We start from the raw sequence: 18,714 nt of genomic DNA on the forward strand, positions 1-18,714 counted from the left end.
TGACTTTCTATCCTGTATATGGAGAATATTGTCCTAAGGGGACTTGGAAAAGGTTTAAAATATAAAATAAAACCCCAAACCAATACCATAATCCCTTGCTGAAGCACTGTATGGGTAATTTCTTATGGTAACAAATACTGTGAGAGCAAGAGCTGCTTTTTTTGTCAGCATCAAGTTATAGTTCCTAGGGGTCAAATGTGGCATAGCTCTTTGCTGATCAACCTTGACTTGTGGCCTTGTTAAGAGGATAAATTTGGTGATGCTGTAATTAATGGATGTCATCAGATGCCTCAGCTACTGGAGTCACTCCGTGAAGATGTGTTTTTCTCAAATGACAATTTATTCATAAATAACAGAGTGGGAGGGAAGAGAAAGAGAAAGAAAGGCCACAACTTCTTTCTAGTTCAAAGTAACAGACCAATTAAATAATAAGATACAGATACTAAATCAAGTCCCCTTTCACAGCAGTATCTCTGCCAATGCACACTTTTGCCCTTGTCTACAAAGGGAATGGAAGGCTTGTTTTGATTCTATTTCCTTTTTCCCTCCTCCTAAGGCACTGACGCTTTCATAGCAGCATCCAGGTAAACAGCTTTGCTGATGCAACAAAACTGACATATTTCCTTTTGACAACGTGGTAACACCTAATTGTATTGTGTCCTATCGCTGATTCATGCAGCGCTGTGAAACCTGTTGTTCTTCATTTTCTCTGTACTTGAATCAACAAAAACACGTAATACAATTGTCTTCCTATTTCCTGCTAATTGTCCTCAACAATATTTGGAAGTTGTGCATTTAAAAAACAAGGAGAAGCTTCTACTTCTATAGAAGTAAGCCTCCAGGCTCATACAAACACTTTACAATTAATTCTCTTGCAGTTCTTGATTATATTCTGTCCATTGGTAGTTACAGGGATTTTCTCAATGAGAAAAAAGTATTGGCTTTATGAGTGAAAACCCCAAACCAATAACCAACAAAAGAAAAAGCAAACAGAAAACTACCAGTCCTTGTTTTATTTGATCTTGTTGTATCTGTTTACTTTAGAGAAGTCTTTTGTGAGGTCTAGTTTTCTTCATAGGTTACAAACTCAGGGCTGTGAAGATTGATGATTGACTAGCTAGGAGTGCTCAACTGTAACTTCCTTTATGGAAATACTGTGCATGTCACCTGAAACACAGCAAAACTGTTTCTGATTCTTGTTAGGAGATAGATAGGAACTAACTACTAAATTATCTCAACCTTGAGCAAGGGTACGTTTGAGTTGCCATGTCTTGTGGGACTTGTATGTCAAGAGCTTGTACGTTTATGAGGTAAAAAGGATGGTACATGATTCATTATGAAAGTTAACTATATTGTGCCATGATAGTCACTGTTCTTTCCTTTCTTCTTCTCGACTACATGTATTTTTCATATCATGACTATTTTGTCCCTTTCTCTTACACTTGGTGACTATACATAGAAAGTTTCTGCTAATGGACCATTAAGTTCATCACTCAGCCCCTGTCCTGCAGTTACACTGACAGCTTAGCAACTGCTGCTGTAGTCCATTTAGAAAATACTGCACACAGGAGAAAGGGCTTGTATATAATATGACAAACCACAGAGAAAGGCTGACAAATATTGTGTTACCACTAAATAGGTTTCCTCTCCCCCACCCCTACCTCATCACATTGTGTGATCCTGTGAGCAATCTCCTTCAACTCTTTCATGGATTTTTCATCTTGGAAGTCATAGGGGAAAGTTTCGGTCCATTCTTTCAGGAGCTGAATGATTTTGGCAGCGAAGGACTTTAGCTTTGCCTGGAAAGAAACAACGAGTTGATTTCTGACCACAGACCTTTCTGACTGTGGAGTAAATTAGCTGATGAAGGTTCACATAAAACTCAAGACACCCTTGAAAACTAACTCTGTGTTAGTAGTAGGTGAAGGGACTGACTGTGCTCCAGGTTGCTAAAAAGTATGGTACAGTCTTCTTTCATGGTAGCTTGTTAATATCTCTTACAAAACATTTTGAGGAAATTTTTGAAGGTTAGTTGAGGAAAGCCAGGAAGATGACAGAATAGTTCAGATGACTTATTTGATCGAAGTCAATAGGACTCAGAAGCTGACTTATGCCACGTGAGGCAGCAGTACCTTAGCATTTGGATTCAATGGCATACAAAGTGCAGCACTTTATCAAGTATCTTTCACAAGACACATTCACAAAGGCATTTTTGTTCTATAGAATTTATCAGACCCTCCAGATTGAGCTGTATATTAAAATAAATGAATGACAGGAAACAAGTGTGTGTCCATGACATCTAACTTAAATTAGACTTTGAAAATTAAAAGTATTGGCTCTTACTCAAAAAACTATGAACTCTATAGAAAGGGGAGGGAGAACCACTTTCTATTTCTTCTATTACTTGTGAATCTTCGGAGGCTTTTCATCAATTAAACCTGAATTGGATGCTAATTGCTCCACTGCTCTAGCAATAGAGAGCAACACCAGTAAATCCAAGGGGATGCTTCTGTGAAACAGGGAGTGCTAAGAACACTTTTAACAAACAGGAAGAATCAGAACTTCATTTGGATTATATTGATCCTCCCACGCAACTTGTGATGCACTGAGGAAAAGTTTGTCCCACCATACAGTAGTTCCTTCTCCCCATGCACAGTGTGCTTACACAAGGTGACTTAGCATGGGAGTGTCACTACAGGAAATCAGTGTATTTTCTTTTAAGACAAATAGAGAACGTCTTCCAAGAACTGGTAGGAACTCCTGCCAAAACATCATCTGATCATAGTATGTCCCAGTTTATTTAATCAAAACCAAAAGTCAACCCAAACTGAGATATCTTTTTGCATTTTTTTGTCTCACTGGGATATGGTCAGTGGGAATATTAATAATGACTAATAAGAACTTTGAAGTTAAACCATGCACCCTTGAATCCTTCATCTGAAAATGAGCCAGTGCTTGGAATGGTGAAGGGAATTTTCTAAACAGTGTTGGACAGTGTTTCAGGTTATAGTTGTCTGCCTTGAGGTAAAGACAATTTATACCTCTTGGCTAGGAAATGTATGGAGCCTGACATTATTAAAAGAATAATCTGTAGGTGGTGATAGATAATTAATTAGCCAGCTGGTGAGCTTTCATTCAATTAAAGTTAACAGATATGAGCCTAATTTGCTTCTGTTTACCAAAAGCTGCTACAAGAATGTGGGGGTTTTGTATTAATTATCCTGACTATCCTTTCTTTTTAACTTTTGAACCTGAAAAAGGAGGGATGGGAGCAGGAAGGTTCCAAAATCCTCCCTTAGGCCACAGCAAGTATTCCATATGAATGCTGACCTCCCATGTCATGTATCTACTCATGAGTTGCTAGGGTTTGCTTCCTTCATGATGGAAAGTTAGGCATCTGTTGCAAGACAACCTGCAAATCATATTACTCTTCAAGAAGTTATTTTCAGGTATAAAAAAGTATGTTTCATCAGATGCTTTTGATGCTCATTAAAATAAGGTATTCTTTCTGAGAACAATAATAAACCCCGTGACTATGGCAAGACATGAGATTCTCATTTCACACACACTTCGAAGCCCAAAGCAGCTTGACAGGCTTGGTGCACATAATTTGTGGTAACCTAGATAGAAATCACACAGATCTGTAGGTAGCAGCACGCATTTTTCCTTTTTGTCATGGTTGCAGTAAACCTACCAACCTACTTTTTCTGCAGTCCTACTTCAGATGTGAGACTGCCCTTCTGAGGTCTGACACAGTTCTCTGGAGTCTACAGGAATACTTCTCCCATAAATATTTCTTTAAGAGGAAAAATACTTGTATTTAATTTAAGTGCCATGGATAAGCCCTGTTCTGCATGACACAAGACAGACAGGACTGAGAAACAGCTACCAATTAGAAAGGAACGTGCTTGTAAAGGGAGGTTTAATGACAATGACCCAGTTATGAGTATTATTTTGATTTTTGGTTTGAAAAAAGGCAATTTACCGGCAGCAAAAAAATGAGGGAAATCATGAATTTTGAAGGGACTTCAATATTCCAAGCCAGGCAAGATAAGCTTAATAGAAACTAACTTTCTCTTCTTATTTCTTACTACCTTAACTTTTGATTTAAAAAATGCCCTCAAGCTGCAGAAACAATGCCCCACAGTTTTAACAACAGGCTTTTCCACTGAATAATACAATCTTGTTTGGGTCTTTCCAGTCTCCTAATGTGCTTAGAGAGAGTTAATTTTTTTCCTTTATGGTCAAGCTTAACTACAGACTTGTATATGATAAAACAGTGTATATGTCTTAAACAGTGACACTCTTCTCTTTGAGTGGCCAGAAGGACTCTGCAAGGGCTCCAAGACCTCTCAGAGTGCTTTTCTTTTTAATGCATTTTTCTCTGTGTTGTTTTTTATAGGACTCTTTGGCTAGCCAGTAATGTCAAAAACAAAGGAATAAGTTTTGTTGTCTGTAACCTCAAAACTTGGCTTCTTGCCACTTTTTCAGCTCACACACTATCCAAGCAGCTTCAGCTTCTCATCTTAAGAGATTTGCATAAGCAAATTTTATCAGAAATGATCAGAGCTGCTTTAACCACATTTGGCAGCTATTTCCTGCTACAGAGACACTTAATTAGAAGGTGCTAGTAGCTGATGATACCTTAATGGGTTATGACTGTGAATAAGTGAAGTGTCTTGACTCAAGAATATCTCCTGCTGCAGGTGAAGTCAACTTTTATTTATTTGTTGCCAGATGGGAAAACAAATGTTTGCAAATGCTAGTGGCCAAACTATTCCGTGAAACGTACAGGTGCTTGCAGTACAGAACAGTAAAGTAATCATTTGAGAGGGATGTCAGAAGTTTATGCAATGTTTTCCAAGAAATGTGTTTAGTGGGAAGGAAAAATTACAGTTTATATTAAGGGGGTAGAAAGGGATCAAGGACATAGTAGGAAAAGCAACTAACAAAACACATAAATGAAAGCAGCCTCCTAAGCACTTATGTCTTATCGTCACCCTGCTGTTTGTTGGTTTTCCTGTAGGCCCATTTCCAAATTGTCAGTAGAAGGTGCAAGAGTGTGGGTGTTTGGAATATGAGCTGCTCTATTTTACATCCTGTTGTTAGGATGTATTTAATTTCAATGGGGAAGACATGATGTTTTTAACATCTGATGAAAAGCTAGAATAATACTACTAAGATCTTACCTTTAAATGGCCAGGTGTCTTAGTCCCCAGATATGTTTTTCATTTAAAAACACTTCTTCCTAGTGTATTGATGTTCACTAAAGTTCAACTTGTATCCCACTAGGTTTAAAGCCAAGTATTTCAAATACCTATTTTGACACTGGCTACTGACAGCAATCGTCTTCTTTCTGTGTCTATAGATCAACTTTACTCATGTTTCAGATAGTCCCGGCATCTGTTACAAGTCCCTACCTCTGTGTGGCTGGGGAACCACTACAGTTTACAGAGCATCACTTCGAGGTTGCTTAGTCATGAATGAGTTTGTCGGTGGCAATGGGAATAGTTACCATCTCTGTACACAAAACTGGGTGCAGTGGTTCTTGCAGGTTCATTCCCCAGCCCTTACATGACAAGTTACACAGCTGTTTGGCAAGTAGGTCAGGGACTGACCTGGATGAAAGTAATTTTGCACTAAGTGGTTAGTTTTTCCTGTGGAGTAATTTTGTGACATACAATGAGACTGCACCGCAGGAAGAGAAAAGGAGAAAGAAGCCCTTAGGTCAGGATTGCCAAGCCACACTGTTACCTCTTGTGCACCCCACTCAAAAGTACGTCAAGGAGAAAACAAAATGGAACTATTAACATGCTGAAGATTAGGAATGCAGTCATGTAATTTCTCACCATAGGAGAATGGATCCAAAACATGCCCAGGATTTGAAAAATTCAAGTCTTTGAATATTTCCTGATTTCATTCTTGTTTTGTCATTCTTATTTGCATCCCATCTTGAACTGTTCTGGTACTTCAATTCCAGCCAAAAGCCTTTCAATATCTATGTTCCATAATGGTGGGATTTAGATGGATTTAAGTTCATATCACAATCCCAGTTTAGTTCAACCAGTTGTAGTAAAGCTGCATAGTCACATGTGTCAGCACTGGCTACCATTTAAAGTAGGGCATCCTTTTGTTTTCCTGAGAGGTAACTTTCCAATTTACCGTTACACCAACTTAAAACACCTCACCAATAAACTCCAGCAGAGCACTCAACTTGAACAGTGAGGATGGCGAGGGTGACTGAAGAAAGGGGAATTAGATTCAAGAATTAACTTGGTGAAACCCAAAAGTGACAAATGATTTGTTGAGCAGACTTCATGGCAGATACACACTGCACCAGTGCACAGCATTGACTTGTAGCTCATCAGTAAACTTCTGTTTACAGCCACAGTATCTGACTGGTAAGGCAGTACATAAGCTATGTTTGTGGCTAGCAAAGAAGCAAGAGTACTTCAAGAAAAAAGACCCAAATAAAAGTGTATCCAGTAACACATACCAGCTACAATTTCAGTTTCTTTACCCATGTGTTCAGCTTTACAATGAGAAGGAGAGAGTGGGAAATAAGCAACAGTAGCACAGATTACAGAAGGACAGTAAGACTGTTTCTTTTACCTTTTCTGCCTCAGTCCCGGTTTCTAGCTGCTGCTTCTGTTTAATGCAGATCTGCCCCACTTTAGCTAGGAGCTCGTGTGGGTGAATGAAGACTCGTGAGCTCAATAAGAAAGTGAAGATGTAAGTCCTCTGTGAAAGCAGACAGAAAAAAGACACAAGTTGAATAACTTTAGCAAAAAAACTATTCCATAAACCATAAGTATAACTTTCCCTCATTTCAACTTCTATAATTTTTCCTGCTTCCAGAGATGTGGTGGTCTTTTCTAGCCGTGGTAAGAGGAAATGCTGTTGGCTTCAAGGCTCTAACTGTGGTGTTTTCAGATCATAGAATCATAGAATGGTAGGGGTTGGAAGGGAACTTTAGAGATCATCTAGTCCAAACCCCCTGCAGAAGCAGGGTTACCTAGATCAGGTCACATAGGAACATGTCCAGGTGGGTCTTGAAGACCTCCAAGGAAGGAGACTCTACAACCCCTCTGGGCAGCCTGTTCCACTGCTCCATCACCCTCACAGTAAAATAGTTTTTTCTTACGTTTAAGTGGAACTTTTTGTGTTCCAGATTGTTAAATTATTTCTCTTTAAAATGCCAAACTTAATATACCTAACTAGTCATTGCTCACCATGAAGACAAATGAAAGGTAGTGTGTTATGCTTCTTGGACACCGCTATTTCTGCTGCTTTGTTTCTTTAAGAACTACTGTCTTTCACTGAGCTGCAGAAAACTGCTTCATGTGTATTCCAAACCACAGCTGTAATTTCTTCACATATGGGGATTTTTTTTGTTCCTTTTTCCCACAATTACTGACACAAGGTTTGGCTTAGACTGTAGCCACATGACAATATTTCAGTTTTAAGCTTGAGTTTACTTACTGTTCAGAGACTTCTGAGTACAAATGCTGCTGATAATTGCTAACTATTATTATTTCTCTCTAGAAATAGCCTCTCCATTTGTATTTTAAGCTGTAACACACTGCACTCTGAATCATACTGTGGACAGTTAAGTTGAAGTGAGAATGCCTTCGTGCATTCAGTCTTGCTTCAGTATTTGAAACTTGGCTTCTGTAATTGAATGTAATTCCCTGAATAATGTCAACAGCATCTCATAAGCACTTCTGCTTTTCCTTTAGGCTTTTTAACAAAATTTGGAGTTAGGAAGTTGAAGGGGATCTCCTTGACAACAGACTTCAATTAACCTTTGTTACATTTGCAGTGTGTACTGTTACTTTGCACTGTGATTTTAGAAGTGTGATTTGGCAGGCCTCAGGCAAGTGTGCATGTAAATAAATAGTCAGTGTGTGCATTTGCCATCTTGGAATGGGCAAGTAAATTGAGACATCTAAAAACTTACGATGAGTTCTATAAAATATGGCATCTCTACTATTAGCCACTGGATTTTGTTGTCTGCAGTCCCTAAAACATATTTCTAACTAAATAACAATGGTACCTTTAGGACTCCAAAAAGGTTATGGGGTTTATTTCATTAATCAGAATAACACATGCTATTAATGAAATATGTTTCCACTTCTTTAGTACTTAGTGTGCCCTATAATATAAATTTAGCACTAAAAACCTACAAATATCAGAAGGAGAAAAAGGAATGGGTTTCTTTAACAAACTAAATAAATTTAACTAGAAGTCATAGTGTTCTGGGAGTGAGTGAACAGTATAATAGATTAAGCACATATCTATTAAACATCTGAGCTTGTGGAGGAAGCTACTGAAAGAACAGAGTGTAATACAGCAGAGGCATTTAAAATGCTTACTTTGCTTTGAAGACCTTACTGGCACTGGGGTTCATGTATTAGATTGGGAATAGCATTAGTTCTGTACAATCAAAACTGGAGTTAATCTGTAGTCCTTGCCTTGTCTATTATTTATGAACAGAGGAAGGGAGGAGAAGGGTTAACTGGATGGACAGTTTGGGTCAGGTTCTCGAATAGTGCTTCCAGTAATGCTTACAGAAGATGGGTAACTGCAGCCACCTAACAACTGGGCTCTCAGTGACTTTGAGCCAGGTGGCCAGGGCAGTGACAAGACACTGACAGCGTGGCCTCCCTTCTTGATAGCATGGTTGCAAACATCCCACACAAGTATACATTGGGGAAAATTTAGGAAACTGGGCTTGTGTTTGATACTTTTTCTCTATCCAGAATTTCAGAGTTTATTTTTACATTTGAAATGACAAAACATTCAAGTTCATTATTTTTAAAGAGAAATTCAATGTAGCTCTTATGCCTGCACCTGGAAACAGTTTATGCCGTTGTGTCAGCTTTGGAGAAGCTTTATAAAATCTACACTAGTGTATGTGGCCCGTTATGGGCACTAAAATTACGCTCTAACAGCTAACTTGATTCACAAAAAGGGACTTGGCTGTGTTATGGGACAACATATCAGATCTTTTATTCATTCTTCTGTGAGAGTGATCTCTAAACTGATACACTCCCCAGTCATAATGAAAACAAGAGAAAGAAGAGTGTTGGGTTGTGAGATTTTTGGGGGGAGGTAGGGTGGAGTGTGTGATATGTTTTAAACTACACCTGTTTATCCTCTGGTTTGTTGGGTTTTTTTTGTAGCCAACTTCTGTGGTGATTTCTATCAGCATTGTCCCTGAACTTGTAACTATGAGTCTGGACTATCTGGGAAAGGAATTTAGCTGTTGGGTGTGTCAGCTGTCACTGGGTTATGTGAAAATTTTTCTTCTGGAAACATGAAGCAGTCTTCACTGCTACTGCATTTTGCATTTGAGAGATATGGGGAATAAAAAAAAAAATTATGGACTTAGACACATTCATCCCTTTCCCACATTCTTGTCTGGGGAGTTTAGAAGTCTGTCTGAGACGCCTGTATGTGTAAGGAGCAGGGAACCATGCTGCCCTGTTACTGACCTCCACTCTGATAAGCTAGAACACATTGCTTTAAGGAAAGATATAATTTTGCTTCTCATACTAATTCTAGTGTTGGTCTTGGTAGAAGCTTGTGTGATGTGGAACAGTGTTTATTTAGAGTGACTCTGAGAAAGGCCCACTCAAGAGTATCATTACCCTACAGCCGTACTGCGAGAAAAGTGTGACCCAGATCATCTGGGTTTTTATTCAGTTGGGTTTTTTTTGATAATGTTTTAGATGATGTTCAAAAAAAGTGTCAAACTGGAAAGATGCAGGAAGATATATAGCCATAGAAGTACATATTTTCCATTTTAGGCTTGCTTATGTCTCTCTGTAATCAGTAATATCTGTACTGGACTCACACCATGCTCTTCCAGGCAACACTAAACTACTAGATTTTAGGTTCCAGAAAGAATGTTAATTTCTTTCTATCTACTGTACTTTTATTCATTTCAAGTCACTGGAACTAGGTTTAATACTTTGGAAAACAAGATTGTCCCTTTATGGTCAGTCAAGATATGCTGGTTTACGATATATAAGTGTCTGGTTTATGCTATACAGGTATCTAATCGAAGGGGGATGAGGGTGAAGGGTAGGTGTGTATATTTTATTGCTTATGCTGGCAGAGACAAGGAGTAACTGCAATTAAGAATGAAATTAAAAGTGACAGGTCTGATAGTATTGATCCTCATCTCCTTGCCTCTCTGCTAATAACCACTGCCTATCCAATAAAGAAAAATCAGACTGAACTAAGACATACATTTCAGCTTAGCAGGAGGTCTCGGTGGTTAGGAACACAGTTGTTTTGGGCAGGAAATATTTCATACTAATGTTATATGCCCTATCTAGATCAGGAACTTCTGTGATTTGTTGCACCTGTACTACTATACACATTTAGGCCTCTCTCATAGGCAGTCCCCTAATCATGAGGATGATAGGTTGGAGAAGGTAATTTAGCTAGGAAGCTAGCTGGTTTGACAAAGAATGATTAAAAAAAGCTTCCATAAGCTAGGAGATTGAAAGTTAAGCTCCATTTATCCTACAAAAGTGACAGGTATTTGGGAAGAGAGGCAAAAAAAAAAAATCCTTTCTGTGCTTGGAACAACATAAGCTGACACAAAAGGGGCTTGTGCTTTACAAGAGAATAAGAAGCCAGATTCCTTTAGTGCCTAAAGTTGTTGCTAAGAGATGGGCTGAATTATATTACAAAAAAAAAAAAAAAAGAGAGAGTGCGAGTGCACAAGACTAAAGAAGGAATTGTAACTCTCTGACCCAAGAATGCACTGATGTCTTCTTGAGGAGGAAGAAAAGAAAGAAAAATATTTTCTTTGTGCACTCACTGCTCATTCTGGAACTTCTTGTTTGTGAAATGTTTTCTTGAAACATTTTCTTGCTTGGGCACAAGGGTTGCAGACTGGTACATTCCATTCCTAACCTCCCGCACTCCTCCATCTCATGAGTATACATTTTCCTATGTGTTGAACAAGTCCCTGTACACAAACAAGCCCTAAAAGAGGAGTACACAAATGTAGGCCTTTATCTTTCCTGTCCTCCCTTGCCTGTCTCGTGTTCTGCCAACATGGCAAATAACAGTTTTGTTTTGCCTCTGCAACCAGCACAGGAGGATAATCTGTGTTTGCTTTCTCCCTCACCCATTTGGATGTTTTTTTCCTGCCTGGAAGGTTACTGTGATCTTTAGCTTTATGTCCACACAGGTGAGAATGCCTTCTAAACACTGTGCTCAGATACACTAGTCCAAAAACTTGGATGAGCATTGCAACTTACAGAAACTGAAACTAAGGTAATTTCTGCTAATGTTACCAACAGCTTCTCTTTGTGCAAATGAACTGGTAATGCCTTGCTGCCTTTCTTTGCATGTTTAGCCAGAGATGTGAGACTGAGAGGTGTTTATACTTTTGTTTTGAACACCCAGTATTGGCTACTCTTCTGACAGAAAACAGATGGCCATCACTCTAACCCTCTGTGGCAACTTCCCTAAAGTAGAAATGAGCTTGAGATCAAGTATAAATATACAACTGAACTGAAATAGACAACTTGGATTTGAAGGTGACTCAAACACAGCTCCCTCTTTATGTTGTTTGAAGCTTATTTAGCTACTCATTTTATAATTAATCCTTTCAGCTCAAATAGGTGACCTGATTCAACTAAAAGAATGTGTCCTGTTCTAGAGGAAATTAATTTGGTTTAATGCTGTTTTCCATCTCTCTTTTCCTAGAGTCCCCTTGATTGCTTCTGTTGTATCTCTCTCAGCTGTCAGCTTGTTGTCTATTTTAACTGTAGCCTCCCAGGGTGGGGTTTACAACTGTTTGGTTTGCAATGCTCCCCTGCATGGGGTTTGGGATAGCACCATGGAAACCAGCAGCATTCCAAAATTAGTTGTAGACCCCTTCAGAAATGCTCACTTTATGGAACTGTTTTCAGAGTAGCTGTGTTAGAAGTAGCTCTTATGTTACAAGCTACAATAAGAGATGTGCATTAGCAGCTACTTAAAAACTCACCTATAGTCCAGAAATCCAAGCAGGAAGTAACTATATTTTAGTATCACACAAAAGACAAGAAATTAACTCCTTATAAGCCTTAATGACAAGAGTCTAAAGCTATTCCATTGGTATACCATACCAGCTCTACTTGCTGCTTTCTGCTCTGCATCTGTTCTACAATGTGTATTTGGGGGAAGGGAGCAGAGATTTCATGTCTAACATTGTCTACTCTTTGTGTCCTATAAAGGATTTAGTACCAAGTCAGTATCTGTTGCAGGTAGTGCAATTGTATGTTGGCCATGTTGAAGTGCAAAGTTAGGGATTACTTTTGAACTAGAGTATTAAAACACCCTGAGTTAGCTTTTTCATCTTCTGATGATTGCTGACAATTCTACTGCTTACATACAGAATCACAGAATTGTGGGGGTTGGAAGGGAGAGATTATCTAGTCCAACACCCTTGTTAAAGCAGGTTCACCTAGATAAGGTCACACTTGCTGAACTCTCATCACAGGAGGAGTCCCTTTTTTGAGCATGGTGACTGTCAAGAAAGATGTATTCTTGGGATCTTGGAGGGACTTTATGGTGACTGATACAAAACCACAGTTCTACATGAATCAAACAGAAACACACAACAAGATATGGCACAGCCCACTACAGAAGTGTTAAGTTCAGTATACAAGTCTGTACAAATAGTTGGGATGCTTCTGCCAAAGCTACCCCTTTGTCAGAGCTCAAACGGAATATATCCTATATAGACTCTGTTCTCTGGCAATTTGCTTAAATAACATCTTTCACTAATGGGTACAAGAGGTAATTTTAAGTAATAAAGTAAACTCTTAATAATACCCTAGGTTTAGAATCTTACTGCATGCCCCAGAGTTATAAGTAGTATTTACTTTAGGGCACCGCACTGAGGATATTTAATCAGCTGCAAAATCATTTTCAGGCTCAGGAACATGCATTATTCCAGCATTGGCCCATTAAAATGTCTTGAGAAAGAGAGCATTTTAATTAAAATACATTTTTGTTTATTTTTCAAATGGCCTAACTAGGAAATGCATAGAAAATTAAGGGAAAAAAAACACCTACCAGAGCCAATTTCAGGTCTGCTTCCCTAGGTAGGACCTGGTCAGTAGTTAATCTTCGATGCATTAGAGCTAAAGCAGCTTAGAGGGATTGAAAATTCTGTGGCTAATGCTGCTTTTAATTGGTTCTTAAGGCACCCATTTGAGTTCAGCATGGCTTTATCTTTCGAACAAGTGTTCTCATATAAAAACAGAAAGGAGAGTATCCCCGTTGAGCAACATCTTTAGTGAATGAATATTGCAAGCAAAATAAATGCATCTTTAGTCTACGCCTTAATCCTGAATCACATGGAGGTAGACTTTCTTGAGGAAGCACTAATCCAGATACTAATGCAGGAAAACCATGGAAAGACAAAACCTCTTCAGTTACTACTTACATCTGGATAATAGTCCATGGTAGGCACCAGGCGCTCAATCAAGGCCTCCAGTGATCCAGAAACAAGGTTCCCATCCTGATAAACAGGGTCCACACACCTCTCTCCCATATCTGGCTGTACTTGTCCACTACAACTGGAACCAAGCATGCTGGAAAATATCGGTGTCTGGGGCATAGTTTCCTGCAGAAGCATCAGAAAAGAAAAGAAGCAGTGAGGGTTAAACTTTGTGTCAGGATGTCCATGTGTGGCTTTTAGAGAGGCATACACTAAACACAATTACATATCTCACCAAACACAGCCTCAATTTTGAATCCAAACAGTCATACATCTGTAAGCTGGCTTTGCTGTCTGAAACACATTTTAAACTATGTTTACTAAGGCTGTAGATGCAGAAGCTGTAAGAATTTTCTTCATTGTGCTTGATTTCTCCTTTCCATCCTAGTTTTCCCCTGGCTCTTTATGCAAAAAAATATACAAGGATGAAACTGCAAAATGCTTTCTGAATTTCAAAGACACTGAAGCAGTGCCTCACTGAACAAACAAACAAAAAGTACCTTTATGCTTTAATGTCCCTCTTCTTATTTACCCTTTTTGAAGTCAGATCTCTGGCCCAAAAACTTGTGATGATAAATCCTTCACTACTTCAGTAGCTAAATGTAATCCAGGTCTCAAAAGAAGTGCATCTTCTGCATATAGGTAGCACTGGAAACAGTGGGGGACACACTGTAGGAACAAAATTGCCTCTTTTTTTGGTGCATGAAACCATGAACAGGGTGGAACTGAATGCTGTGTCATATACTGTAATACACAGCTCTAATAGCAGTCTCGTTGGAGATTTTTTTTGCTTAGGAAACAAACCTGCTGTCGCAATACAAAAACCACACGAACGTTTGGGGTTTCCACCTCCCTCCCCCTCGGCCACAAGCTATATCAGTATACCGTAGTTACCAACTGTGTGTAAACTGTGGGGTTGTTCTGTTTGTTTGTTTTAAGCTGCCTACAGCTTAAATATATGCAGAAGGCTAAACAAAACATCCTGCTCCTGTATGTAAAGGTTGAAAATCCTGTTATCAAAACAGTTCCCCCTAGCTGCTGAAATAGTTAAGACTGTTTAGAAGGTAACCTGAAGAGAAGGCAACATTAACTCTTTAGCTGCTGTCTCACCATCTAGAAACAAACATGACTTTGTCACACTCTGAAAAGCACTTCTGTAGATAAAAAGGATCAAGCCATTAGCAGTACTTTTAAACTGACAGCTGTTTCTAACTGCACTCCTGGCTTAGACATAAGTCCCCTCTTTGTCTCTAGCAGTCTTTCAAAAACTAGTTTAAGAATCGAAAATCTTACATGATATAAGGGTTTTGAGGTTTTTTGGGGGTTTTTTTGGTTTTTTTTCTAGGTAGCTCTTGAAACAACTGCAGACCAAAATTGTACTTTGTATTCCTCTAGTACAAGGCATGTTATTTCTCTCAAACTCTTTAAAGTGATCATTCATGTTTACAACCTTGGATACAAAACCGGGCTTTCAGTTTTTAAGCTCAGATGAACACTAGTGCCTTGGTAGGGAAAAAAAATACCAATATTAACAGCATTTGTTCATCAAGATGACATTGACTTATCTATCAGGCTGTCAAGTAGAACTGTTTGGAGGCTTTAACCAGACAATGTTTATATAGTCATGTGACATAGGTGCAAGGGAAGTGTCACTCCCTGTAAATAAAAATACAGCAGCTGTTTAGCAGGAAGGCTGCAGTTGAGGAGTGGAGCTCAGTTTCAGAACTTCAAGACATAATGTCAAATAAGTCAGAAAATGCATATCAAAAGAAATGGGAAATGGAAATTCTGCACAAACAAGCTAAGGTTACTCAGTGTTTCAAAGCTTTATTGGTTAGGCCTAAGCTGTGCAGTACACAAGGCTTTGACAAATCACTGGAGCATATGATGAAGAAGCCAGCTTTGCTATGCGCGCTATACAACTTGCCAGTGATTTGATTTTTTCTTTCCCTTTTAAGGTCCACAGGGATAGAACTGGAAGCAACCTCTCAGGCTGGTCAGGCACTGATAGGCACTTCTGGCTAACAATAGGAAGTTGCACAGGGTTTTGAGGGAAGTTAACCACCAACTAAGCACCTACTGCGAAGATACTTTAGGACGAAACATATCCTCTTTTGGTCCTCAACTCCTTTAAGACGTTTAGCATTGCATCAGTTTTGTTTTTAAAGACCTTGTGCAGGCGCAGTCCCTACCCTTTTGGCTGGCTGGCAAAGGCCAGGAGCGGAGTCCTGTCTCCTCCGCCCGGCTGGCTGCTGTCCCTCGTACCCCGGGCCTGCGGTGACAGCTCCTGCCTCCCCCGAACAGCCCCGAGACCCTCTCGGCCGTGCCCTCCCGCTGCGGGGGCAGTTCATACCACCGTGCTCCCAACCCCGGCAACGCAGCCGTTTCTCTGAAACTCGCAGTGCTGTCCCCACACACTCTGGGGCTTCTCGGGAACGCGCGGCACAAAACCCCCGGCTGCGCGGGGGCGGCCGGCGACGGCCGCCGTCGGTGCCCTCGGGCTGCACCTGCCGTCCCTGCGCTCTCCCGGCGGCGGGGACTATCTGTGCCCGGGGCCCTGGACCGTGCCCGGGGCCCTGGACCATCCCCGCCCGCCTCTCCGCTCCGCGGCTGGCAGCTGACACTCGCTGTCATCCTAGGGGCGGGGGGGCTGCGGCATGCGGAGCGCTGGCTCAGCCGCAGGGCAAGTTCCGAGGCGAACCTCCCCGTCCCTTTGACCATTACGGTGTTTTTCTACTCTCTAATACCGAGTCACCGTGCTGCGGCTCTGCCCTGCCGCGCGCTGTGACCCCTCGGTGTCCGCACACGGCTGGCAGGGAAAGGGAAAGTGGAGGGGGAAGGGGGGATGTCACACGACGGCAGCGACCGATCCGACGCGCTTACCCTCATTTTCCTAGGCGCCGTGTACATACGCGTGGGTAGGGGCGGCGGTGCCGGCGGCCCCGCGGCTGACAGCTCTGCCCGCCCGCCCGCGGCGGAGCTGCCGCCCGCCCGGCGCGGCCGGCCCGGCCCGGCCCCGCTCCCGCCGCCCGTGACGTCAGGGCCCAGCGCGGCGCCTGTTGGCTGAGCGCGGCCGTGGCCGGTTCAAACGGAGCCGAGGCAACGGTGTGGGGGGCGTGTGTGTGCGCCGGGCCCGCCTGCGGCACCGCGAGGGGCTGCGCGTCGCCCTTCTCAGCAGAGATTGGGCTTGTGCAGCTCATGACGCTAGTGTCAGGCTCTAAGGTAATTTCTGGGGGAAGCGTTTGGTCTTTCTGTTGCATTGCCTTTGACAGTTTTGGGGTTTTTTCCTCTGGTTTTGGGTTTGCTCCTTTTTTTTTTTTCTTTCTCCACTCCCCCTAGAAAAACATTCATAAGTGACCACGCCGCGTGGTTTCTATACCGCAAACACCGTATGGGTTTCTGTAAGTCACTCACCTGCCTGTGCTTTCCCACCAAAGGTGGGGGAATCCTTATCAGCAGGGCAAGGAGCTGCCCAGGCCCTATCCTCCCACCGTGTGTGAAATGGGTGAGGTCTGTGCTCCTCACATGCCACGGCCTCGTGTGAGGGCCCGAGAGACTCGGGATGTGGTTCTCCCTGTTAAGCTGTTTACACTGGCACACGTGGTAGCACCCGCTGTAATTACTGCAGCATTGAGGGATGCCACCGCCCAACCCTCCCTGCTAATAATTGTTTGTATTCTTTCTGCTAGAGCTGTTTCGCTTTTCAAATTGCATGAGCCACTCGTCTGATAGTTCTGAGCTGGCCAGCAGCTGTAGGGCTGCTGCTGGACCAGCCCCTATTGTTTCACACCTAGGGTTAGGTACATATCTAGAATCTTTTCTCCCATGGCGAGTACATCCAGCCACTCTACAAACTGTTGCCCATACCCAAGGAGGTTTGCCATGTTTGCAGCAAAAATGTGTTTTTTCACATCCTGTTTCTCATTCTACCTCAACTGAGATGTTTTAGTGTTTGCTTTATTGTCTCTAGGCATTTGTTAATTTTATTTTTGTTATTAAACTTATTTAGTTAATGGCTCTGAATATGTAGCAGAGGCTTCAGTGGTTTCCATGGTGATTAATACAGCAAAAGCCTTTTTGGAATAAGCAAGCATGCCAGTCTAGGTAAGTGGGCAGGGCAAATGAATCTAGGAACAAGCAGGTACTCAAGTATGAAGAATGTATTTCCCCTTGCTCACCATTTGAGCACTGTCATCCACTGTAAACACAATAATTTTAAAAAGATTTGTAGCTACTCATCATGTTTACTGCTTGCTTACTAAATTCCTTCTTGGTTTCTAAATCTTAACAGATCTGCTATAGAGGTTATTTTCCTTATTTAAAATGAGCTTTTTCTGTGAAATAACAGCTTGAGAAGTTGGTCCCTTTCTGCCTTTTTCCTTTCAAGTCTGCTTTGCTCTTACTCTCACTGCTGTATCTCAGCTGTACTCTACAGCCTTTACAGCATGCAGATGCTGTAGCAGATCTGCTACCTGTTTACTCTGAGGCTTTCCTCAGTTATAGCATGCTGCTCGCCTTGCGCACCAAGGAAGTCCCAGACAACATGAGCTTTGAATTCAGCGGTCTGATCTGCTGCAGGACCACATTAGGGTGTTGGTGTGTAATAGTAGGGGAGGGTGAGGAACAAGTTTTGTCAAGTCTTCTTCAAATATCTTTAAGATCTTTCTAAAAGTTTATCAAAAGCAAGAGGCAAGACTTCATAGGCTAAGTCTGTGTAATAAATACTATAGTATTTCTTTCTGAAGGCTATGAACAACTTTGAATAACTCATCTAATACTTACAGCTAAGAACCAGAAAGCTTGCAAATAACTATGCATGAAAAACTAGTATCGTATCTCATTTTGTTTCTGTGCTAATGTGTTTTCCCACCTTACTCAAACATTTGCTGAGACTTTTAGAAGTATAGGTCCATTAATCTTAGCATACATGGTTAATTGAGCTCTAGTCACAGAATCAATCTGTCATAAAAGCAATCCCTGAGCTTTTTTTTTTTGGGTTTTTTTTTTTTTGACAACAGAAATTAGACCTTTCCTGTCATTGGAACTAAGAAATGTAGGAATTTAGAAACATGGTAATAGAACTGAGGAAAACTGTACTGTCTAGGCATGTCCTCTCTTCTCTGAGAGTCATGTATCCATACCTTGGTCTATCAGCAAAGGCTTGTTCTAGCATGGCACAGTGACCACCATGAGGAGCA

The 18,714-nt window shown here is 41.1% G+C and overlaps 1 protein-coding gene across 3 annotated transcripts in view; it reads right to left on the reverse strand.

Annotated features, from left to right (window-relative positions):
* Positions 1 to 18,714, reverse strand: part of RASGEF1A (RasGEF domain family member 1A) — a 54,969-nt gene that overhangs the window by 11,836 nt on the left and 24,419 nt on the right. Inside the window, exons 1-4 of one of the 3 annotated variants that reach the window (XM_062001720.1) lie at positions 16,400 to 16,504; positions 13,463 to 13,642; positions 6,613 to 6,741; positions 1,662 to 1,799 (exon numbers count right to left, since the gene is read on the reverse strand). In XM_062001720.1, the coding sequence (XP_061857704.1) occupies positions 1,662 to 1,799; positions 6,613 to 6,741; positions 13,463 to 13,642; positions 16,400 to 16,426 (474 nt within the window). In that variant the 5' untranslated portion in view covers positions 16,427 to 16,504. Of the gene's footprint in view, positions 1 to 1,661; positions 1,800 to 6,612; positions 6,742 to 13,462; positions 13,643 to 14,016; positions 14,106 to 16,399; positions 16,505 to 18,714 lie in introns of those variants that run through there. The other 2 variants (XM_062001722.1, XM_062001721.1) reach the window with 2 other exon arrangements.

The sequence above is a fragment of the Colius striatus genome, chromosome 8 (assembly GCF_028858725.1).
Source record: "Colius striatus isolate bColStr4 chromosome 8, bColStr4.1.hap1, whole genome shotgun sequence".
NCBI lineage: Eukaryota > Metazoa > Chordata > Aves > Coliiformes > Coliidae > Colius > Colius striatus.